Source organism: Colletes gigas, unplaced genomic scaffold, assembly GCF_013123115.1.
Source record: "Colletes gigas isolate AHSC1104 unplaced genomic scaffold, ASM1312311v1 Colletes_gigas_Sc00001, whole genome shotgun sequence".
Classification (NCBI taxonomy): Eukaryota; Metazoa; Arthropoda; class Insecta; order Hymenoptera; family Colletidae; genus Colletes; species Colletes gigas.
The window spans coordinates 2766619-2793569 of NW_025106630.1; the positions used below are offsets into that span (position 1 = coordinate 2766619).

Below are 26951 nucleotides of genomic sequence, written 5' to 3' on the forward strand. Positions count from 1 at the left end.
TCCTACAGGCTTGTCTTCTCGTAGCTCTTAGAGATTTGCATTTCATTAGCATAATGCAGCTACATCCGGAACTCGTAGAGTAGATAGACGCTGTCTTGCGTATAGTTGCACCGTTCGTCCCCCAGGAATCAAGGTGTAATATCAGTTTATATTGTGCACGCAGTACTTCATTCCACGGGGATAACACGTCGGCGGTTAGGTCGAAAATTTTATGCATAAATTCGGTAACTCTATTACGAATTGAATTGTGTAAATAAATTGTGATGCGAGAGATACAAGACACGGGTACAGATTGCATCAACGGTATCGGTAAAGGACCCCGCACATATCTTGTGGAAAATGGCCCCCGGTTAACCCCTTAACGCTCATGCCCGAGTCTGACTGTTTTGTAAAACGATATTTGTTTAATTTGATGGTTTAAGGGATGACAATATTTGTTTTCCTTCAAGTTATACGCTAGATACAACATTGTAATTAACAAAAATTGAATTTTTATGTAGCTTAGAAACAAGTCCAATAAAGAAAACTGATCATTCTTGGTCAATTCGAAAAATATGAGCGTTAAGGGGTTAAATTAGCTGAACTTTTGATATGATGTATAGTAGTTCATGATGTCTTGATGAAAAGTTCCACTGGGCCTAAGCCCGTAAATTGAGCAGTTTCCGAGATACGGGGGATCAAAAGTCAATAATAACTGCGCCTTATTCTAGACTACCACGTTTGAGCATATTTGAGTGTAAAAAGCACTGTTGTACACTGTCCATTTATTTGATCTCTTAAAACTCAATAGTAGTACTGTGGGCCCATAAATATTACCCCTTGACCGCCTAACCCTCTGCTGCAAAAAGATGATGACGATGAATTACAAATTGACACTTCGTTGGTAGATAACAGCCTTAAAAGGCTAAAAGTTTATTCACAATTTCGGAATTGTACCAAACATCAAGTTCTTATTTCTCACATTCCCGAAAATGAACTGGAAACAAAAGAAGAAGTAATAAACGATTACTACTGCGTCTGTCAATCTGGTGCCAAAACAATGGGTACATGCGCACATATTGCATGTGTTTTAAGATTTTTAGGATTTTCTCGTCGTCAAAGGCATGCCAAATATTCGGATGACAATCTTCTAAATACGACCTGAGATGCCACTAATAGAGACCATTAAGACAATATGAATGTTGAGATTCTTATGGTCGAATAGAGAGAACTATAAAAACGGACCTTTTCAGGGCCACATAGTGTGCAAAATCCGTTCGAGCAACCTCTTCGTGTTGCACACTGGGTAATGCTAATGTCGACGGTGCTTCATGTTTGTACATTGAAAAAGAGAACCTTTTTTTACCTTTTTGTGGTTTTTTTATTTTGACTCCTGAAGGGGAGTCAGAGAGTCAGAGGGTCAAGGGGTACTATTTAAGGGCCCACAGTACTACTATTGAGTTTTAAGGGGTCAAATAAATGGACAATGTACAACAGTGTTTCTTACACTCAAATATGCTCAAACGTGGTAGTCTAGTATAAGGCGCACTATTATTGACTTTTGATCCCCCGTATCTCGGAAACTGTTCAATTTACGAGCTTGGGCCCATTGGAACTGTGGGATCGGGAAGATAATGACTCCGCTCTGTTCCGTTCCGCACAATTGTATTGTTGCTGTCGTACAACGACGTGACTCGTGGTGCGGGTTACGCTCGACTCTCTGGTACGATCATCGCCACCGTACCAAGAGGCCTTCAAAAACAAAAGACGGTCAGAGACGACGACAACGGCTTTTCGGCTCACGCGGCTCTGGTCGTCTCGTGTGCAACCATCGTCTCGTGTGCAACCATACATTGTAGCGGCTTCGAACGGCTAAGGCGTATGTGGTGCCTTGGCCGCCACAGAACTTTTCATTAAGACATAATGAACTACATCATATCAAAAGTTCAGCGAATTTAACCGGGGGCCATTTTCCATAAGATCTGTGCGGTGTCCTTTCTAACGGGTTACGAACTTGCTATACATAGAACGTCGTTATGGAAATCTCCAGGTTACTTGTCGTACCTGCTTTATTATTCGTTCTGTTCCGTGTAAAGACGAAACGAAAGATGATAAACTCGTTTAAAAAAATATTTGGTGAAACATCATCCCGGCCAACTTTGGTAAAGGATCTAGATTATATTTTTAATGTCTCATTACAATATTAAATTTTTCTATGAATAATGCACAAGTTATTCCAGTGCAAGAGGAGATTTGAAAATTCGTTTTTAACCAAACATGGTTAATAACTTGAAGATTACAAAAAATTAGAAAATTAAAATTCACTCTGAGACTAAAAAAGATATTAAACATCAGTTGTCTCTGATACAAAAATTAGTTAAAATATCCCAAATTGTTTCACAATATTCGGTGCTGAATTAATGAATTAAATTTTGTTGATATTTTTATTTATATTGGTACTTTTCTTATTTGCTGTAAAAAGGTAATGTAATTCTTATTCACTCCAAGTGGAAGATTAGATTTTTGTTAATGAAATAAGATGTATACTCGGTACTGAATTAATGAATCAAATTTTGTCGATATTTTTATTACTATTGGTACTTTTCTTATTTGCTGTAAAAAGGTAATGTAATTCTTATTTACCCCAAGTGGAAGATCAGATTTTTGTTAACAAAATAGGATGTATAGTATATTCGATACTGAATTAATGAATCAAATTTTGTAAATATTTTTATTTCTATTGGTACTTTTCTTAATAGCTGTAAAAAGGTAATGTAATTATTATTTACCCCACCAAGTGGAAGATCAGATTTTTAATGAAATAGGATGTATATGAGAAAAATTGTATAATAAAGTGGAGCTACCTCCTTATTATTTCCCATATATTAATATATTTTCAATTTGTCATGTTGGAAAGTCGCCATAATCGAGCAGATTTTTAATCTCGTTCGGATGCAACTTGTTGCAGGAGGCCCTCGAAGTTCTACGAACGACACGCAGTACCGTGGAGTTGGTGGTGTGTCGACTTCCGGGCGATACGAATGTCACACCACCCGGTGCACCGCCGCCACCCCCTGCAAGGCGTGAGCCACCGCCGCCCTTGCGAATACTCAACCCCTTGCCGCCGCTTCAAATCGAACCCTGCGGCGTAAGTAACTCTTATCAGGGATCCTTCCTTGTTGCGATCCGCTAGATACCCGAATTTCCTGGATCACTGATTCGCTGAATTCCTCCATTTTCCACCCCCTTGGCCGCTAATCGAAAGATTGAAATTGAGATAGGGTGGCGTTACGACCGACAAGGCACTACTATTATGGGCACTAACAGGAAAGCTGATAGCACAGTTTGCTACTGGCACGAGATACTCGATAAGGATAAAATTTAATTAAATGCGACCGCCGTTTTGGAAAAGTCGTTTGCGTCTGTGTTTTTGTTTAATCAACTCTCTGGAACTATAAAATAGTATCGGAACCGCCATAGATACCATTATCAAATTTTTTTCGATCAATTCTTTAAACGACAGAACACGAGAATTCTTATTTTTGATAAATTTTCTTTTCTGTTTTAGTCTGATTTTTTAAAAATTTAATTTTATCAGATTACAATCGAGTGTTGAACAACTATTTCGAAAAACAATTTGTTACCATTAGTAAAGATTTAATTTATTCGAACCGGCATCGTGAAAGTAAACGCGAACTCGAAATTTTTCCTCGGGCGAAGCACAAAAGCGCAAACGGTATTCCCAGTATGGATGTTCCCGGTCGGTTAAAAACAAAAATGTGAAAGGAAATATGCGCATACGGTAACCGCCAAACGTGCATTGACTACCGTGAATGAAAATACATGCCTTTCAATTCCCTTTAGCTCCCGCCGAGCAAACCCAACGGTATAACTAGTATTCATAAAACAATGATCAATGAATATACTATCTGTTACATCTAGAAACTCCCGCGAGGAATACGGAATTCGATCCAAGTTCGTTTAAAATTTAGATTTCGGCATATCCTAGCGAGTACATAGTTTCTGATGTATTTCCAACAAATCCCCTGTGTTCCTACGCGTCGTACAAGTTATTCTTGAATACGATGCAGAATGAACATCGGGAAATTGGAAAATCGTTCCAAATAAACAAATATTTGTATAAAAATCATGAAAGGGTTAAATCTATAGAAAGGGGACTAATAAATCAACTTTCTCCTTCTATTTAACTTATTGTCAATTTGCAACAGAATTGCATCTCTTCGTCTCTTTATTATATTTATTTAGTATATTTTTTGGTATAGTTTTCAAAGTATTTTTGCATTACGTTGCATTTTCACTACGTTTAGAAGATGGTGAATCTTTTGAAAATGTGGTTAGTGCAATAATTATGCAGCACAGCGTACAGTAATGGTTCTTAAAATGAACGTGTTTCGTAAATTGAACACGTCTATCCTTTCCAACTTGGGGGATGCTCCTTGAAGTCTAAGGAAAGTTTGAGAGACAATGCTGTACGAAAGATGAACATACCTAACCCCCAGAGTGATGTTCATTTTATGAATCATTGTAGCGTCCATATTACCACATAATTCCCTTCTAAGGGGAAAGACCACTGTGACGACTGAAAATAAAGGCAATTTTCAAGAATTTTTTGGACGCAACTATGATACTTTTTCTAATAAATGTTTAATGTTTTCGAAAGTATATTTCTTGAACTACTTCTTGTAAAAGTTTCGTCTAAAGATATTAATTATTACAGCTATAATAGGAACCAGCGCGAGAGACCTCCAAAAATTTGTTAGAAACGGGCGTGTAATTTTCCACTGTAAGTTGTGAAACAAGAAATCATGCCATGGAAATATATTTTGTAAAAACTGAGCAAAATTCGGTACCAAATTCTGGTTAGCTTCCGATGTAAAAATACTAAAACTTTAGACGCTTACAGTTCCGAAACTACTAGTGTTTCCCCCATTATTGGACCACTGTTAGAAGCGGCAAAGCCTCCCCTTTAAAATGGCTTTTGGTTTTTGTCGATCCGACTTCCCGTTTTCGAGATATCGTAATTTATGTAAAAGGTAATTTCTCCCACTGACCCACTAACCGAGTGACCCAGTGACGTAATGCTTACTGTTTACTACGAGCACGTGCGGTCAACGACCTTTACAAGGCCGTAGTAAAAAAGTAAACAAACACTTCGGACCCTCATATCTCCGGAACTAGCCATCACATCGACTTGAAACTAAAATCGTCATATCTCCAGAACTAATTACGCTATCGACTTGAATGAACACTCATTTTAAAGGGCATTTCATCCCCTATTCAATGACTATACCAGCTACTATATTTTTTGCTATCTTCTATGCTTATTTTGAAATTTACTTTGACGCTATATACCTTAAAAAAGTTTCAACAATTCCTATTGATTATACATATAACTGGTGTGCGATAAAACTGGATCATAAATTGTTTATTTAAATTTGTATACAGAGTGTTTGCATAATTACTGTGTCATTTTTTCGTAAATAATTGTTTTCTCTGGAATTAGCTACGGTATCGACTTGAAAGAAAATTACTAATATACTAATACTACTAAAGTACTAATGCACATTTGGAGTAGAAGTATTGAATATTTTTGTACAAGTTCTTAGAATTCAATGCTTTAAGAAAAAATATACAACATAAGAGAGGATATCTTACGAATAAACTTAAAAGCACAACTTTCTATACATATAATGGAAAAATTAGAAGTACGTTACCTCGTAAAAGAGGAAAAGAAAGACTGGTCGTTTAACCGGTCATGGTAGAAATGGGTATACATTAAGTACCGGTAGGTTTAGTGTTAAATATTCTTGATTCGCATAGCTATCTCGATGAAAACACTTCCCATTCATATAAAATCTTTACCACCGCAGAAATAATGAAAGAGTTTCAAACGAATGTCCCGAAGTAAAGAGCAGTTAGTTTCAAGCGTTACACGTATTACATTCTCTGCATCAACTAATTTTTCATTCTTAAAATCCCAAGAGATAAAGAAATGTCGATTTTCCCAATCCGTCACAGTGGTTTCGCCCCTTTAAGCGGGGCGCGTGTGCCGGGCGTGAAAATAAAATAGAGAAAAAGGAGCGGAAACATTGGAGAACGCGTTGTCGATTAAACGAAACGCTTTCGCAATCTCTCGCAGGAATTCGACATAGAAATGACGAAGGTCGGTGGTAGTCTGGGTTTCACTTTGAGGAAAGCGGACAGCAGCGCACTGGGTCATTACGTAAGGGCATTAGTGCGAGAGCCGGCATTAAGCGACGGGAGGATCCGACCTGGGGACAAAATAGTCGCCGTCGACGGTGCACCGTTGTCGCCCATGAGCCACGAAGAGGCTGTCCAATTGCTGCGACAATGTGGACCAACGGTGAGACTACGGCTATATAGGGATCTGGCGCAGACCCCCGTCTCCGCCCTTTCGCCCACCGAGCCCGATCACCCTCTCCGTCCACCGCGAACAAGTTTGAGGTAAACTTTTCCTTGTAATTAAGCCCCCTTTTCACGATCGAACAGAAAAACAAATTCCCGACTGCATAATTCATGCGGACCCCATACGATTGAAACTTTCAAATTGCAAGAACTCTCGCCTGATTTACTACCCTGCGATCCTTGCTTCCGGTTCGCCCTATATTTTCTTTCGCCACGCCGTTCACGACGGGGCAGGATAAACCTGGAGCAATTTTTCAAGCTCTGAATTTATAGTGGATTACTTTCGGTAATTGTTTCGTCCGTAGAGCTTTTGTTTTTCTGCGTCGATGATGATGAACGTTTCGATTAATTTTCTAGGGAATATCTCTTTTTAAGCATCCGGGTCGATGAAGGAGATTTAAAAATCGTTTTACAGGCAAGAAGCCGTAGACATGCTGTGCGATCTGGCGGTTCGAAAGCTGTCGCCGGGCACGTCGAGCGGTTCGAGCTGCAAGCAATCGCCTGGTGCATCTTGCAACTCCCCGAGAAGACTTCGTCGTCTTGCCACGCGTACGCCCACCGAAAACGATCAAGGTAAAACCTTCAATCAGAGACCAAAAATAGCAGTTATCCTAAATTTCTGTATGAGGGGAAAAAATAATTAACAGAAACGTTGTTTGGTGCTTAGGTTGAGGATGATAATCTGAAAAGTAGAATCTGGAGCGAAGTTTTCGAAACACAACGTGACCGAAAAATATTTTTAGACTGGTTACTAACTGGTTACTGGTTAATATTTTGACATTTCTTCCTATCATCATACAATGAATTCTTTTAACACTACGTTTACGGACACTCGTTGCGCATATTTCTATTGTAATTCGCTGTGTTAACAGTTACATTAAAATGCAATTTTTCTTTTAATTAGAGTGTATATTCATATCATTACATCAATTAAATCCAGCATAAATTGTTAACAAATAATATTTATGAGTTCTGTAACGTTAGGTTTAGAATCTTAATGCGTCAAATTGACGTATTCCGCAAACCTAGTGTTAAACACATTTTCATTTAAAAAATTGAAGATCACCTTCGAAAAATTTCTCAAAAAATAATGTAAATACGCAAAATTTATATACACTGTCCTATTGGTTATGAGAAGCTGTAAAACTATTTAATTAGTAACAGTAATAAGCTTAATGTTGATATACGAAATAAATTACAAGATTACTATAGGATCGCTTTTGTTCCAAAATGGTTGACAGTAATGCAGTATTTCTATCTCATAAATCATCAAAATATTAAATCTTTGATACTTCTGTTTTGTTCCCTTATGATACAAATTGGTTGCTGCGTTCCCTCGGATCCGGTTTATTTTGCAAATGTTATGCCACTCTCTAAAACAGTTCGGTGGTTTCTTCGACGGAAACCACATTACGAGCATCGAGGATCGAGTCGAGCATCTTGATTTCGCGCGAAAACCTCTCCAGTGGAGCCTTTCGTGCTCCGCCACGCAATACTCGCAATTTCAAACGCTACCATCTCGAATAACAAAGAAAATTACTCAACAGTTCGATAATTCAGCGAGCTTTTCAAAGTTTCAGAAATTATTTACCCGCGTAAAAACGAAGAGCAACCTTTAAATTCATGGTAGTCTTCGACGGGTACGAACGTCTCTCAACTTTTAGGGTCCATCCGGATTTGAAACATTTTTTTACAGTAAAATCCAGCTCGGTTCCTCGTAATTCAGTCCAAGAGAATCTCCTCGCGAATATGAAAGTAGACGGTTCTTCAAAATAAAGAAGATTGGACGACTTATTGGAGTTGCAATAATCCAAGTGTCCCCATATTTACGAACGACGGTTACGAGTATGAGAAGCATATCTTCTTGGTCCCTCGAAAGAATTTAATGAGAAATAGCAGATTGTGAAAGGACCCCGCACAGATCTTATGGAAAATGGCCCCCGGTTAAATTAGCTGAACTTTTGATATGATGTAGTTCATTATGTCTTTATGAAAAGTTTCAATGGGCTTAAAACCGTAAATTGAGCAGTTTCCGGGATACGGGGGATCAAAAGTCAATAATAGTACGCCTTATTCCAGACTACCACGTTTGAGCATATTTGAGTGTAAGAAGCACTGTTGTACACTGTCCATTTAGTTGACCCCTTAAAACTCAATAGTAGTACAGTGGGCCCTTAAATATTACCCCTTGACCCCCTAACCCTTTGACTCCACTTCAGGAGTCAAAATAAAAAAACGCCAAAAAGGTACAAAATGGTTCTCTTTTTCAATGTACAAGCATGATGCACCGTCGACATTAGCATTACCCAGTGTTCACCACGAAGAGGTTGCTCGATCGGATTTTGCACACCATATGGCCCTGAAAAGGGCCGTTTTTATAGTTCTCTCTATTCGACCATAAGAATCTCAACATTCATATTGTCTTGATGGTCTCTATTAGCAGCATCTCTGGTCGTATTTAGAAGATTGTCATCCGAATATTTGGCATGCCTTTGATGACGAGAAAATCCTAAAAACCTTAAAACACATGCAATATGTGCGCATGTACCCATTGTTTTGGCACCAGATTGACAGACGCAGTAGTAACCGTTTATTACTTCTTCTTTTGTTTCCGGTTCATTTTCGGGAATGTGAGAAATAAGAACTTGATGTTTGGTACAATTCCGAAATCGTGAATAAACTTTTAGCCTTTTAAGGCTGTTATCTACCAACGAAGTGTCAATCTGTAATTCATCGTCATCATCTTTTTGCAGCAGAAGGTCAGGGGGTCAAGGGGTAATATTTAAGGGCCCACAGTACTACTTTTGAGTTTTAAGGGGTCAAATAAATGGACAGTGTACAACAGTGCTTTTTACACTCAAATATGCTCAAACGTGGTAGTCTAGAATAAGGCGTAGTTATTATTGACTTTTGATCCCCCGTATCTCGGAAACTGCTCAATTTACGGGCTTAGGCCCAGTGGAACTTTTCATCAAGACATCATGAACTACTATACATCATATCAAAAGTTCAGCTAATTTAACCCCTTAACGCTCATATTTTTCGAATTGACCAAGAATGATCAGTTTTCTTTATTGGACTTGTTTCTAAGCTACATAAAAATTCAATTTTTGTTAATTACAATGTTGTATCTAGCGTATAACTTGCAGGAAAACAAATATTGTCATCCCTTGAACCACCAAATTAAACAAATATCGTTTTTCAAAACAGTCAGACTCAGGCATGAGCGTTAAGGGGTTAACCGGGGGCCATTTTCCGTAAGATCTGTGCGGGGTCCTTTTCGAGTAGATTCATGTTGCAGAAGATCGTCGAAAGTGGTGATACGCGTCGTCGCCTCGTCGGCCAATCAGAGTTTGCACAAATATTGCTAGCTTCTAGGCTTACGTAGGTGGTCCCTCTAAGAGAGATATATCCGTGGTTTGCAGAAGCTCTGGAGAAGCATTCGAGCGTGCACACGACGTCGACGGCCAGCCAAGCGGAGACATCGGATTCTGACCAGTGCTCGATCAGGACGCAGATAACGAATTCCCAACCAAACACACCTGGAACCGACATAATCGATCCGCCGCCACTCTACGACGTTTGCGATTCCAGTGATTCCTCGAAGGCACCGGCGCGACCGAGTTTCCTCGACTTATCGGCGCCCCAGGGGAAACCTCATTTTCAGTTCTGCAGCCTGGACTCCGATCTCGAGTATCCCGGAGGTGACGGGATCGTCGCCGAGGACGAGCTGAACAAGACAACGGGGACCGATTATAGGAGAAGAGAGGCGAACGGATTGTCCAGCGACGAGCACGACAACGATCTACCATCGGAGCCAGCCTCGATGCCACCGGTGCTCTCCTCGACGAGCACCTCGAGCACCGCTGCATTCAGTTATAAGAACCCGGCTTATCAGAGCGCCAATCCAGCTTGCGGCGCCGGTATCGACGCCACCGCGAAAAATAAGGCTACACACTCCAGCGACCAGGATATACCAGGTTACTCGATATTTCACGAATCCTATTTTTGCAGATATATTTTTTACGAACCCGTCCACCACTGATCTCTACATCACAGGTTTCTACACTGGAGCAATTTCTTTTTTTTCGTGTTTAGATAGATTATAAATTTATTTTTTTTTATTTAAAATGATCGTTCAATACTTTCTCATCGTTGCCCATTGTATAGATGAGATTTTTCACCATGGACTACAAAATTAATTCTCAAGTGGAAATATTAGGAACAATTTCTCCCCACAGGTTTCTACATATACTGGAGCAATTTCTTTTTTTTTCGCGTCTAGATAGATTATAAATTTATTTTTTTTCATTTAAAATGATCGTTCAATATTTTCTCATCGTTGCCCATTCTATAGATGAAATTTTCACCATGGACTACAAAAATTAATTCTCAAGTGGAAATATTAGGAACAATTTCTCCTCTGCATTACAGGATTCTATACTGGAGCAATTTCTTTTTTTTTCACGTGTAGATAGATTATAAATTTATTTTTTTTTATTTAAAATGATCGTTCAATACTTTCTCATTGTTGCCCATTGTATAGATGACAAGATTTTTCACGGTGGATAACAAAATTAATTGTCAAGTGGAAATATTAGGAGCAATTTTTCCTTTTTTTTAACTTCATGTTTGGATAGTTTTGACAAATTTATTTTTTTTAATTTGAAGAATTTTTTTAACGCTTTGTCATCGTCGCCCATATACAATATACATTGTATAGATGACAAGATTTTTCACCGTCGACAACAAAATTAATTCGCAAGTGGAAATATTAGGAAAAATTTTTTTTTTTAATTTCATGTATAGATAGTTTTGTCAATTTATTTTTTTGTAACTTAAAATGATCGATCAACGCTTTGTCATGTTGCCCATATACATTGTATAGATCACAAGATTTTTCACCATGGACAACAAAATTAATTGGCAAGTGGAAATATTAGGAACAATTTCTTTTTTTTAACTTCATATGTAGATAGTTTTGTGAATTTATTTTTTTTAATTTAAAGAACTCTTTTAAGGCTTTATAATCGTCGCCTATATGTATACATATAGAGACGACAAGATTTTTCACTTAATTTTCAAGTGGAAACATTAAGAGCACTTTTTCTTTTTTTTTTTAACTTTATATCTGTATACTTTTTGTGAATTTATTTGTTTTAATTTAAAATGATCGAGCAACACTTTATCATGTTGCCCATATGTATTATATAGATGACAAGATTTTTCACCGTGGATAACAAAATTAATTCTCAAATGGAAATAGTAAAATTTTAAACGAGACCAAAATTTTACAGACAATTGAAAACTATCTAACATAAAATTTGTAGTGTCACATATTCTTGCAATCTTACTAAATAAATATTATTTAACCTCTTGATATTAACCATGCCCTACAATTACGAGTCGAACTCGTCACAAGTTGTTAAAGTCAATTTTCACAATCAACAACTCACTTGTCATCAAATCCTATATATTAAAATTTACACATTTTTACATACACGAGCTATTTGCAAATCTATTCTTTTTCGTGACCATTGTATGCACGAACAAATTAAAACAAAATTAAATGTTATGCGTTTAGAAAATCATTTAGAATTAAATCGTACATCAAAAAGATAAAGGAAATAAATTTAAATATTTATTTAATAAAATTGCAAGAATATATGACGCTACAAATTTTGTTATATAGTTTACAATTGTCAAGGATTAAAATTTTGGTCTCGTTCAAAATTGTACTATTTCAATCTGGCAATTATTATTAATTCCTATAAAATTTGGTATTTCAATTCTCTGAAAGTCTCTGAGAGCTCGAAGTATGTTTTGAGCGTAACTTCACCGACTTATCCATCCATAGTTCATCGTTTCTGTTGGTGTTTACAATCACTGGTGGTGATCTGATTTATTTTCTGTCGACTCTACTATCTTGCTTCGATCTTAGTCCCTATCGACTTATCGCAGTGACATGATAAACTAGTACTGTGTACATATACGGATATATTGCTTGCATCGGTAGCATACGCTCTTGTTGCAGCTATGATGAATGCAACACAGAACGACGGACAGGCTGGGTTCAAGATAACATTCTCCACGCTTAAACATCATTCGTTAGCAATTTATCGATAAAAATATATGCAATCAATATCCCAAGAGTCTAATTTTTAAATAACGTTAACCCCTTAGCTTTCAATAACGTCTCAGAAACGTGATAAATCTACCAGGCCAAACCTTGGTGTCGTTTTTGGCACGCACAGTTGGAAATTAAATCGTAAAGCAAAGGGTTAAAAGTATCATCCGAGCAACGCTTTAATTTAAACAAATTGTACGAAGTTAGAAAATAATTTAACAGATTATGCAGGAACCGTTCGAATAATACAATGTTCCATTATCTTATCATTTGGTAACACATACGCGTGCAATATCTTACTATTACGTCAAGAACAGTCACCTTGATTTCGCGCACAAACGAGTTATATTAGCTACGAATATACTGTCGGCTCAGCAATCGTTGAATACTTTTATCCTGCATCAGCGTGTATCAAATCATTCGACATTTCTGGTTCTTCGTAACACACAGAAGCGTACAACGCCTTTATCGCGACGAAAACTGTGAAAATGTTGCGCAAACATCGGTCCAGTGTTGTTAATTAATTATTGAGTTACTATTCGTGTTCATAGCTTCGCTGAACTCTTGTAATTTTCACTATTTTTTGTGATATTGTGCAAGAGAAGTGTGACAACATATTCCCTCGAGAGGTTATTATTTTCAATAATAAAAAAGTTAGAATTCATGGTCGAGCCATGAAATCGTTTCGTGTGGGATTTTAAGAGCTGAATTCTTCTTCAATTATTGAGTGGCAAACCCAGAGCTGATAATACTATAATAAATTAATTTAAAAGTTAACCCTCTGAGGGGGTATCTCAAATCCAGAAAATAATTTCGGTGCACCCTTCAAGGGAACACGAAAAAATTATTGCTTCAAAGTGACTATATGCATAAGTGAAAAATTAAAAAGAAAGATATGTTTCTTTGGAATTTTTACCACCTATTTAAAATGTGTTTGAATTATTAATCGAAGAAATAAATTTGCGTTATTTTGATTAAATAACCAGAGCAAAAGAAAATATTATGCATCTGTTTTGGTGGTGATTGGTGGTGGGGTACGATTCGCACAACCGTCGAAAAGAATTCAGTTTAGCGACAGCCCGATGGAAAATTTATTTCCTCCCCCGTTGTGATTTAGTTTTCTGTGCCGCGCAGGTAAAATCTTGGGAACGGAAGATCCCGCTGGCAGCAAGGGTTTGCTGAAGTGGAAGGGCGTGATGTTCGCCCCAGATGATGGAATAGATAAAACCGAAAACGAAGAGGAGAAGGTCGGGAAAGACACCACAGATTCAGCTGCCCCGAGCGAAGAACTTGAACAAGGAACCGAGGTAAAAATTTCCCTTATCGAGTCACAACGAAACGTTGGTAATTAAATAAAACACCACACGTACCCTTCCAACCATCAGACTTTAAAAAATAATACATTCTTTTGCAAATCAATCATTGTATGTATAGTCCGGGCCACGATATAGCGAGGTCGTAAACTAAACTCTCGAGAGTTGGGACCGATTACTGCTGCGACATTTAGGATCGTACATGACATCTTGCTTGAGGGTGCCTTTCTGAATGTCGTTTTGTGTCCGTGACTGCACTACCTTTTTTCTTTTTGTATATGCATATATTATAAGCAGGTAAATTAAGATATTAAAAACTTGAGTAAGACCTTTACTTGTTACGATACCTCTAAAAATGGCGACACTACTTAACACTTTGACGGCCGCTGTCACGTATACGTGACTTTGCGAGCTAGTAAACGTTAGCCACTGTCACGTGTGCGTGATCTACTGTATCAGTCACCATTTCATCATACATTCAACTTATTACGTTTGTTGAGGTTACATTTATAATTCCTTCTAATAATATTCCTAGCATCTTCATGTATCTCACTTTGGTCTACACTATCAGTGGTGATGGACAATGGTCTTCACGTGATACGTGCGGCCATTAAAGTGTTAAAACATTTCTTCGTACGGCCCTGACTATGGTCTAAGGCCCTTAGCTGCTCGTATTTCTGTCAATTCACTTGTTTCGGGAGCTGAAACGTGTAAACTTTGACACCTACTCGAGTTTACGACCTCGCTATATCGTCGCCCGGACTATACAGTATTCACAAACACAAGGTTGATATTAAAATTTATTAATTCGAAAGCTGTCATGCTTTTAACAACGTTTAAAAGACTATACAGTATTCACAAACACAAGGTTGATATTAAAATTTATTAATTCGAAAGCTGTCATGCTTTTAACAACGTTTAAAAGTTATTAATAAATGATCACATTTTTTTGTAAGATATATCGACAACTCTTGATGTTAATCATGTTGTACAATGACAAGTCTGACTCGTCACAAGTATTTAATGTCAATTTTCACAATCAACAAGCTACTCACTTGTCATCAAATCCTATATATTAAAATCAACACATTTGTAAATATACAAGCTATTTGTAAATCTATTCTTTCTCGTGACCATTCTACGAACAAAATAAAATATTAAATCGTACATCAAGAGATTAAAGGAAATGAATTTAAATATTTATTTAGTAACATTGCAAGAATATATGACGCTACAAATTTTATGTTATACAGGGTGTCCCGTAAATAGTGTAAGAATCGGAAATGTGGGGTAGCTGAGACGATTCTGAACAACAATTTCCTTTGCAAAAATGTTGAATGGGGGGTTTACCGTTGTCTAGGATTAAAATTTTGGTCTCGTTTAAAATTGTAATATTTCAGTCTGGCAATCAATTATTATTAATTTCTACAAAATTTGGTATTTCAATTTTCAAACTTTAAGAAATAATAAATCCTTCTGCAAATCAATCATTGTACAGTATTTAAAAACACAAGGTCGATATTAAAATTTATTGATTCGAAAGCTGTCATGCTTTTAACAATATTTAAAAGTCATTAATAAATGATCACATTTTTTTGCAAGATATATAGACAACGAATTGTTTGAAAAGAAACAAGGAAAGTGGAGATATTTTTGACATGAATTCTTAATTGCAATTAGTCTTGTTATTGATGAAGGCGTTCTGCAAATTAAACATTGTACAGTATTCACAACCACAACGTTAATATTAAAATTTATTAATTCGAAGGCTGTCATGCTTTTAACAATGTTTTAAAGTCATTAATAAATGATCACATTCTTTTGTAAGATATATAGACAACGAATTGTTTGAAAAGAAACAAGGAAAGTGGAGATATTTTTGACACTAACGCTTAATTGCAATTAGTCTTGTTATTGATGAAGGCGTTCTGCAAATTAAACATTGTACAGTATTCACAAACACAAGGTTGATATTAAAATTTGTTAATTCGAAGGCTGTCATGCTTTTAACAATATTTAAAAGTCATTAATAAATGATCACATTTTTTTTGCAAGATATATTGACAACGAATTGTTTGAGAAGAAATAAGGAAAGTGGAAATATTTTTGACACATACGCTTAATTGCAATTACTCTTATTATTGTTGTAGGTGTTCATGGTAGAGCTGACACGTGGATGGAATAGTCGACTAGGGTTCAGCTTGCAACCGGAAGGAAATCATACAGTTATATCGGTGGTACATCCCGACAGTGTTGCTGCCAAAGATGGAAGGCTTAAACAAGGAGATGTGCTTATGATGGTATCGTAATAAATTCATTATACTTTCAATACCATTCCTGGTTTAAATATTACTAACAAGCCCCAGAGAATTAACGTATTATCGCTTATACTGTCTTTCAGATTGTCATCGTTTCTAGAGTTTAAATTGTCACGTAATCGTGGTTCATTGGTTCTCTGATAAAAATAAAAATCGTAGTAAACTCATCATATTTTCAATACCATTCCTGGTTTAAATATTACTAACAAGACCCAGAGAATTAACGCATTATCGCTCATACTGTCTTTCAGATTGTCATCGTTTCTAGAGTTCAAATTGTCACGTCACCGTCGTTCGATCAATTCTAATAAAAATAAAAATCGTAATAAACTTATTATACTGTCAATACCATTCCTGGTTTAAATATTACTAACAAACCCAGAAAATTAACGTATTATCGCTTATACTGTCTCCCAGGTTGTCATGGTTTCTAGAGTTCAAATTGTCACGTAATCGTGGTTTATTGGTTCTCTGATAAAAATAAAAATCGTAGTAAACTCATCATATTTTCAATACCATTCCTGGTTTAAATATTACTAACAAGACCCAGAGAATTAACGCATTATCGCTCATACTGTCTTTCAAATTGTCATCGTGTCTAGAGTTCAAATTGTCACATCATCGTGGTTCGATCAATTCTGATAAAAATAAAAATCGTAATAAACTCATTATACTTTCAATACCATTCCTGATTTAAATATCACTAACAACACCCAGAAAATTCATATATTATCTCACATACTGTCTTTCAGATTGTCATCGTTCGATCAATTCTGATAAAAACAATACCAATTTAACAGTTCCTTTTTGCCAAAATTTCACGTTTGAATAATTTTTGTCGTTTCATTCGTCTTGCAAAAGAATAAATAACGCGTTACTGGCGGAGAATCGTGATCGAAGCGCGTCGCGTTTCGGTTATTTGTTATTCATTAGTTTTTCGTCTGTTTCAGGTGAACGACGAGAGCGTGAAAGATATGTCGACAGCTGATATAATAGATCTATTACGGAAAATACGAGGTTCCATAGGTATCACGGTCATGAGACGTAACAAACGGGATAATGTAACGTGACGCTAGTCAGGCGTATAATAGAAGGATTCGTCGAGGATTAGGTGAGACTTCCGGCGTCCATCAGCGCGTTTTTTCATCTTCAAAGATTTAAGATCGATTCGTCAACTTCTTAATACGTTCATTACGGAATGGAACATGTCCTTTTGTTTCAAAAACATTTATCTATTCGAATAAATATTGCTTGCGCTTAGTTTTCGAGATATTGTTATTACTAAACTGTGGACGTTTAATTTTGAAATTTTAATTTTGAAAAACTACAGAATATACTTGATATGCGAAAATATGAGAAATATGAGAAATTATTATATTTAAGGGTTGAGACAACCCTCTACGAAGCTCCTATTTCATTAATTCTAATAAATACGTGAATTTGCATAAAGATCCGCAGTCTAATTATTGAAAATCTATTAAAATTGACATCAAATAAACTGTAATTATCTATTATTTTTTGAAGAGCCCCTGACAACAGGCAACGCGATGTTCGCGTGTGCACGACTTTACACCTATTTAGGCGTCAATTCTAATTTTACAACAATATCTTAAAACCTAAATGCAAGTGAATCACTGAAATCAACGAGAAACCCCCTTCAAACGCTTACCTTTTCTTGAATTTAAATGTAACATAGATTTTGAACAAAAATGGCAAAGTAAATAAATCTCGACTACAGAGCCAACAAAATGGTGACGCTCTGTACGTGATCGACGAGGTAAATCCACCTCCATCGCAACGAACGTGTCAAAAAGTTGATCCACGAACATGGACAAATCAATTCCTAAACATCAGAGTTGGAAAAATTTTATTCCCGAATAGAAAATAGATAATTTTTAATTCGTTCGTGCGCCGGATTCCGTTTTCGTTTCGTTCGCGAGTTAAAACGACGGACTTTTTTTTATATAACCGACGGCAAAAAATCTTCTTTACGAACGAATGTAAAAATGTTTGATACCCGGGGAATAAAACTCGCCCTCGACTCTGACGAATATATCGACGATCGGTTGCAATAAAAAAAAAACCTTTACCGCGAACAAATCTGTAAATACGATCTATAAAAAATCGAAGACTTGGACGCGCTGTGGTGGTTTAGTTAATTGTACTTACTTTCGGAATCAGCTTGCGTGATTAGCACGCAATTAATCGCGCGCGAGACGCTCCGACTAATGATAGGTTTAAATCTAATTGTTACATATTTCCAAATATACTATCGACGTAATTCAATTAACGCCGCGAGGCGTTTGAAGATAATCCTTCGAGACGAACCGTTCAGAGTTCGTTTATGGTAATAAGACTGCTTTAAAAAGTAGAGAAACGCGAAAGGCAAAGAGGGGGAGTAATTGCACGGTTGCCATGTAGAGATATTTATTCGACGAACGTAAGGATACCATGCGAATCTTTATTTTCGCGTGATTCTATAGAAACCATAGACGCTGTGTTTGATCGTAAAAAAAAAGTAGTATAATATTTTTGTAAATCTTCTCGCCCGAACGACGTTTCGACAACTTAAACCGGAATTCGAAGGCGTGAGAAAATTTATGCGTTATTAAAACGACTTTATACAGAGTATAAATATATTTTCGGCCACCCCAGGAAAAAATTTTAATTGGGGATTCTAGAGGCCAAAATAAGACGAAAATCAAGAATACTAATTTGTTAATGGAGGCTTCGTTAAAAAGTTATTAACAATTAAATTCAAAAATTTCAAATCGTTTTGGAAAAATTATTTGTGGTTGTTGGGGTCAATTACAATCATTTTTAGTCAATAGTCATACCCCCAAAATCCTAACAAATTTCGAGAAAAAAATTTGAGAAGGTATGAAATTTTTCGACAAAATTAAAAAGTTTCAAATCATTCTGAAAAAATTATTTTCAGTTGCGGGGATCAATTACAATAATTTTCAGTGAATAGATATAACCCCGAATTCCTGCGCATTTTCGAGTAAAAAATTCAATACTGGCGGAACTGTAAATGTTAATAACTTTTTAACAAAGCATCCATCAACAAATTGGTATTCTTGATTTTCGTCTTATTTTGGCCTCTAGAATCTCCTACTAAAATTTTTCCCACGGTTGACCGAACACCCTGTATATGCATATAGTATATTTCTATTGTATATCACGCGAATATCATAGAAAAACTGTTTAAAACGTTTCAAGAGAAAATTATGATCGACGATATTCCAGAGTATCTCTAATTATTAAGTTTAGGAAAATCGATTCGAGATTTATAGAGTATAGTTGTTATTGTTGAGATACACTCGAAAACGTTTTTACGAATTCATGAGAAATTACACTTAATTAGGGGAATCTTATTCGAGTTAAAATTTAATGCGTTAGGATTTCGATTAAGCCATTGAAATTCAAGGTCGAAACCTTCGAGTCCTACGACGATTGTTAATTGCAAATTGTTCTATCTAAAATTTTCGTAAGTTCCAAGAGGATCGCTGCAACATGCGATTCGTCGCGATAATCTCTCGAAGGAAAAATAAAAATGGATGAATAAAAAAAAAAAAATAAGAATTCTAGGAATAATATAATTAATAGCATCCCTTCGATCGAGAGAATTTCTTCGCTGAATGTTTACCGATTTACGAGTATTTTTAAGAGAAAAGTAACCAGTATTCCTTAAATTAATCAGCGGATTCGAATAGCAATCATTTTAAGTGCAATAAAATAAAATAAAAAAAAAAAAATATGCCCGACTCTATAATCAAAGAGTTAATCAAAATGCCGCAAAAAGAAAATACGTGAAAAAAAGTGCATTATCGTTATCACGACGCTGAACCACCGCGCCTATGTAAATAATTGTAAGATAGTTTTTTTTTTTTTTCTTTTAATGTTACGTTCCCAAAGTTTAACAGAGACGTCGAACATATCGTTGCGGAGCATTCTGCATATCTACGCGTGTTCCACGCGTACGATGTAATGCAAACGACTACATGTATTATAATTAAATCGCGATTATTGCTGATTGCAACATACGAAATATTTACAATCGTATAATCGTTATAATTGATGCATCATACTTTCTGTCAAATAACACGAATTCGATAAGATTAATTCCTTGTACATATTTTCATTTGCGCGCCCCTTACACTTGTTTTTGGTATAAATAGAAAATTCACGTGCTATTTGAAAGGAAGTGTGGCACTCGATGTGCGAATCTTGGACTGCTGTAGCATTGTTAACTAGCGTTTCTTATCGAAACAATACTACTCCTGTATATTAATTAACGATACGGAGAAAACTATACGAAATACAATCGTTAATTGTATTGTGTTTGAATCCTGTATGATAATAGATTACTTAAGACTATTTGAATTATTGCGTCGATGATGGTAAACGCAAGACGCAGCGAAGCACTTTAGTTTTACGCAACGGGGAAAACGCACGAGTTCCACGTAACTGTAAATTGTCTGTTGAAACGTTCAAAAGCGACTCAAACAAATTTTGTATACGGGGTGTTCGGCCATTCCTGGCAAAAATTTTAATGAGAGATTCTAGAGGCCAAAATAAATGAAATTAAAGAATGTCAATTTCTTGACTGCGGCTTCGTTATAAAGTTATTAAAAAATTAAATTAAAAAATTTCAAATCGATCTGAAAAAATTATTTTTGATTGCTGGAATCATTTACAATAATTTTTAGTCATTAGTCATACCCCTTAAATCCTACCCACTTTCTAGAAAAAAATTCGAGAAGGTTTTTTCGACAAAATTGACAAATTTCATACCGTTCTAAAAAAATTATTTTTAGTTGCTGGGGTCAATTATAATTATTTTTGGTCAATAGACATATCCCCGAAATCCTAACCATTTTCGAGAAAAAAATTCGAGAAGGTATGAAATTTTTCGACAAAATTGACAAATTTCATACCGTTCTAAAAAAATTATTTTTGGTTGCGGGGATCAATTACAATCATTTTTTATGAATAGATATACCCCCGAAATCCTAACCATTTTCAAGAAAAAAATTCGAGAAAATATGAAATTTTTCGACAAAACTAAAAAATTTCAAATCGTTTTAAAAAAATTATTTTTAGTTACACGGATCAATTACAATCATTTTTTGTGAATAGATATACCCCCGAAATCCTAACCATTTTCAAGAAAAAAATTCGAGAAAATATGAAATTTTTCGACAAAACTAAAAAATATCAAATCGTTTTAAAAAAATTATTTTTAGTTACACGGATCAATTACAATCATTTTTTGTGAATAGATATACCCCCGAAATCCTGCGCATTTTCGAGAAAAAAATTCAATACTGGCGGAACTGTAAATGTTAATAACTTTTTAACGAAGCCTCCATCAAAAAATTTGTATTCTTGATTTTCGTCCTATTTTGGCCTCTAGAATCTCCCATTAAAATTTTTCCCAGAGAACACCCTGTATATTTTGCATTATCCAAATTTTTTATCGTTTACTCCTTTGAAATTTATATCACGTATTCACATATAAGCGTGAAATTAACACTAAAAATATTTCAACCGTTGCAAAGTATTCTTTGTATATTTAAAAAAGAAAAAAAAAAAACTAGACATGCTCGCAGTACATTTAAAAGTGTAGTGAACGTTGAGTGACTACCTCGCGTGATGCCATACCATACAGCAGTGGTTCTCAAACTTCTTATGCGTAACCCCTATCGTGAAAAACCTAAATGTAGTTTGATGAATGAATAAAAACTCAGCATAGTATAGCAGAAAGCATTGCCAATAATTTTAAAATACTGAAATTAAACTCTTACCGAAAGATGATAAACATATTTTTGAAAATATATTTATTTTTGGAATATAATCGTTAAGGGATAGAGCAGAATTATTTCTGAAATATATAAATATATACGATTCTATTGCAGCATAAAATAACGTAAAAGGTATCCTGCGTATGGCAATTTTACAATAAGATAACACAACATACTTGCTTAATACTGTAGTCTATCCACTTGATCGTGTTACGTGGATATTTTATTTTAACAGATATTTAATATTTTAAGCAGAAATCTTGTTAGCAGGTTCAATATTTATCAGAAGAAAATAATAGACGATCTTCGAAAGTACTTAAATTCGCTGGTTTCGCAAAGAATAGTTTCAGAAACACTGCCAAATATAAATTATACTTAATATTAAAGAAATATTTAACTGTTAGCACGGAACACTTACAAACTGTAGAAAATCTCATTCCTATAACAACGTTGCACTTGTATTTATTCACAGAAGAGAATATATAATAATATAGATATAAATTGAAATATAATAAATCACCGTCATAAGATTGCAATAGAATATTTAAAAAAAGAAAAAAAAAAGTTGAAATAAAGTGTTTTATGAATGTGATAGTTATTCCATTTAGGATGTTAGGAGCCTTGAAAGTTCTATTAACTAAAAACAAAGTTATATTTGAACTTATATATGCGCGCGCGCGTATATGAAATAAATTCAAATATAACTTACACATAATGTACAATATAATGTACATGAGGTTTAATGTATAAATGATACCAAAGTGTATAAAATAATAAAATGCAAAACAAAGACAGATATTTTATGCGTAAACAATGTCAAAAAACAACTATTTTAATGTTAAGTTAGGCTTCTTATATTACTGTTACTAGCTATACATAAATGAGATGTAAGTTTGTGTTTATCATCATTTTACCATTGTTGATCCCTCTCTGATCAAAATACTATAATATATTCAATAAAATTTGGTGTCTTTGATAAACAGTTTTTTAATCATTTTAATACCTTTACTCTGTGCTGAATTAAAAATTTACTCGACACGAAGAAGCGCTGAAAAGTGCCGAGAAATAGTGTCGCCATCTAATATCAGGGATTCGAACTGCTAAAATCGTGCCAGGATCACTGAATGTTAGAGGAGGTATCCGGAGTACAGGTTCCCCTACTCCTGGTACTCCTGTTACGCATAGCTTGTTTATTTCGGCGCTAAAAAGTGCCGAAAAATGGCGTCGCCATCTAATATCAGGGATTTGAACTGCTAAAATTGTGCCAGGATCACAGAATGTTAGAGGAGGTATCCCGGAGTACAGGTTCCCCCACTCCTAGTACTCCTGTTACGCAGTACATACCTTGATTATTCATTAATTATTCCTTTCCTAGAATTAGAATATGAACTTTTAGAATTTAAGAATATAGTATAAACCCTTGCAAACATTCAAAGATACTGTTTATACCCATTTCGCTCGTAATTAAGAAGTTATTAACAAATATCGGAAGTCGGAACATTTACGACTGTATCACTGTCTGCTTTAATCGAATCCCTGATAGTAGATGGCGACACTATTTTTAGGCACTTTTTAGCGTAATATTAAAATAAGAATTGCTTCCAATAATCGTTCATATAACCTATTAATTATATAAAAGAATGTGTAGAAAAATGATTGAAGAACTTAATTAGATATTAATTAGACCCGAGTAATATCTGGAACAGTTACAAGGGATTATAAAACTTTAGCATTTATAAAAATCAAGGATTTAATAGAAAAGGCAGAGAATGTAAATGAAAGGTAAGAAAAAACTATAATTTTGATTTTTTATTAATACAAACATAAGGAATGTTTTACACATTTCTTTATAACTCTGTTAAATAAAAACACACCTCGAAATCTTGTTAGCACGATTTATAAATAAATTAAATTGGTGGGTAACATGTTTTTATAGTACTTTTATGATTGAAATTATTTGATTTTAAGGCACACAGATTTTTGTAATTTCTATAATAAGTGTCTCTGTGCATATTAAATAAGATTTAAAGGACTTATTTAACGTCATTCCAAATTACATGGTGAATAATTATACAAATTAAAATATACAAATTAAAATATACTCCCAATTTTCATTAAATATTTTTTTTAAATTTCTTTCTAACAGATTTTCTTAATACAGGTGTGTCTTTTGTCGCGAGCGTATTTAATACCCGTTTTTTCAATCGTGATTTTGGTTTCACATAGTTATTTGCATTATTATTTAAAGCCCTCAAAGATTCTTCGTTGTTCGATTCATCAGTCTCGCTATCGTGATATTGTGGCAACTTTTTCATTTTTTTCTTTACACTTGAAACAATTCTATTATCATTTTGTACTGGATCACGATCTCTTTTTCGGAGCGAACGGCTTCCGCTAGATCCGGGCGTCAAATTTATATTTTCTTTCTCCATATTTGACAGATCTTTTGCACTGTCATTTAAAAATTCGTGATCAATGGAACGTGATATCTCTGTAAAAATAATTCCAGATATTTTAACATCTTTACAACTTTTTAGTATCCTACGAAAATTCTAATTTTCAACATTCTTGTATAATTCACAAATATTACATTAATATTACCATACTTTACTATTATTATTATAAAATAGTGTTTCTTTATTAAATACAAAAATCCCTACAAGTCTTTTCTATAATTTCATGACATTAATGAAATTAAATTACATACCAGAGTTACATTTGCTGTCGATACTATCGTTACTTGATAAATCACACAGAACATCTTGTAAAACAGATGTTGATTTCCTATCTGCCTCTTCATGATCTAAAACATTGTTGGGATCGAAATCTTCTGTGTTAGTAGTAATAGAGTCCATACTTGATATTTCATCATTTAAAGATAATTCTTCCTTTCTTTGAGATGGTACTTTATCCTTTAAAATGCTGCTTACGTTCGTAGAATCGGTATCCATTGGTGTGTCTTTATTAGACACAGAAATATCACTAAGTATATCTAAATTTGTATCAACATGCTCTTCATAACATTCAAATTCATTCTTTGGAATATCCTTATTAGAAGAATTTAATTTGGCATCATGCAATTTTATTGAATGAGTGCTAGAATACACTTGTAATGGGCAGTTAGTATCCGAATCGGAATCTTCGATATATTCAACCAAATTCATAGACTCGTTTTTGTCACTTTCAGTCACTGAGTGATCTGAATTTTCATCCTTCGCTTCATGTATATGCAAAATACTTTCACTGCTTTGTACATGTTCGTTCAGTAGATTGCGTTTTGCAAATGAATTTCTGGGAGGATCAGTACGCTGAATCTTCCTAATTAAAGTTTCGAAGCTATCTTTGTATGTTTCCACTGATGCAAAAAAAAAATAAAAAAATTATTGAACTAGAAATTGTTGAAAAATTATCGGCCAGTGAGAAAAAAACTTACAGTATTTCTTTCTCTCCTCGTTTATAACATTTTCTTCTGTATTTCTATTAACTTGTAACTTCTAAAACAATCAACGAATAAGCAATAAAAAAAATTTAAATACTTTGAACGCAATTAAACGACAAAAATAACAGAACGAGCATTTACATTTATAAACGATGAAGTTTTATAAATATTTTTCTCAAGATTCTCTTCATCTTCGCACTGCTTGATTAAGTCTGAAACTGGTCTTGGATTTGATTTATCACATTCTGCGTTATAAAGGACAATGTATCTTTGCAATCGAGTTTCCATAACTCTTCGATCTCCTTGCGTTGATAAACCAAATTCTTTTAATTTTTTTCTTATCACAGCTTCCTTCATTAAAGTAAATACTAATTTTGGCAGTGGTTGGCGGTTTGATTCTCTTCTGTAATAATCAAATAATTAAATGATACAATATTAATATAACTTGAAGATATTCGAGCAAAAGGTGAAGTAAAAATAATACATTAAACAAACAGCATGTATAAAATTTTTTATGTTAAATTTTCATAAATCCTCCCAAACTATCTCCCAAATAAATTAATAGCATAAGTGGAGAATATACTGTATATATTAATAATGCATGTAAATAAATTAAATTCTATTATCCTTACACTTGTGGTCTATTTTTTATTGATTCTCGTTTCAAACAATCATCAAGATGTCTATTTATATGCATTTCTGAAATAGTAACTTTGCACACTGGACATATTACATCATCGGTTTTTTCCACGACTGTTACGTTTGAACGTTTTGCACTTCTAGGTGTAAACATTAGAGGTATTCTAGAATTTCCACTGGTGCCTGGACTAGATATATTTAATTGTACGTTTGAAGAAGGTGACCCATTATTCATAGAAGTGAAACTTTTATTAATAATTTTATCGTCTTGTTTAATTAAATGCTTTTCTTTAATTCTATGCACCGATTTTGGAGTATTCAGAATGATATCGCTTCTATTAAATGGCAGAAAATCGATTTGATTTCTTAAACATTTCTTTAGTCTATCCTTGATTTGGGAAAATTGTGTTATAATTTCATCCAGAACTTTATTCTTCCGCAAGTCCTTTTCAAAAGTTTCGGCGAAACAAACGGGACATTGGGTTTTATAATGCAAGTACTTCCTGATGCATAAAGAACAATCTGAAATATAGAATGAAAACAACTGTGAAAAGTCCTTGTAACATTATGCAAATTAAAGTGAAAAATGTATTTCTTACAGTTATGAGAACATGATGTGATAACAGAAGTTTCCATGTATTCGTAGCATATTCCGCAAACTAATAAATCTTCTATGAGCTACAAAAAAGTTCATTAATTGATTGTTTACTTATATATTCTAAATAGGTATTAATCTAGGTAATTACCTTTAGCTCTATATATTCCTGAGGCCACATTATACAATTTTATTGCACATAAATATCTGTAAACTGCTTTCGAGATTAAATTAAATCAACATTTTTTTTTTCTAATGAAGAAAAATTATTCATTGTTCAAAAAGAG

General features: G+C 34.6%; 2 protein-coding genes across 3 annotated transcripts in view; one reads left to right on the top strand and one right to left on the bottom strand.

Moving 5' to 3' along the window:
• The window catches only part of LOC122395045, a 285418-nt gene extending 266512 nt beyond the window's left edge, over positions 1-18906 (top strand). For both annotated transcript variants that reach the window (XM_043392343.1, XM_043392352.1), the window contains exons 7-13: positions 2948-3127; positions 6140-6465; positions 6842-6999; positions 9852-10406; positions 13688-13860; positions 16017-16166; positions 17135-18906. In XM_043392343.1, the coding sequence (XP_043248278.1) occupies positions 2948-3127; positions 6140-6465; positions 6842-6999; positions 9852-10406; positions 13688-13860; positions 16017-16166; positions 17135-17254 (1662 nt within the window). In that variant the 3' untranslated portion in view covers positions 17255-18906. The remainder of the gene's footprint in view (positions 1-2947; positions 3128-6139; positions 6466-6841; positions 7000-9851; positions 10407-13687; positions 13861-16016; positions 16167-17134) is intronic.
• Positions 18907-24117: 5211 nt separating this feature from the next.
• LOC122405429 (E3 ubiquitin-protein ligase RAD18-like) lies at positions 24118-26908 on the bottom strand (the record flags this gene model as incomplete). The annotated part of the gene is made up of 7 exons (XM_043410163.1): positions 26816-26908; positions 26669-26747; positions 26063-26591; positions 25572-25833; positions 25425-25485; positions 24699-25346; positions 24118-24482 (listed from the first exon to the last, which is right to left on the bottom strand). Coding segments are annotated over exons 1-7 (1974 nt in total), but the record flags the coding sequence as incomplete, so codon positions are not given.
• Positions 26909-26951: the final 43 nt, after the last annotated feature.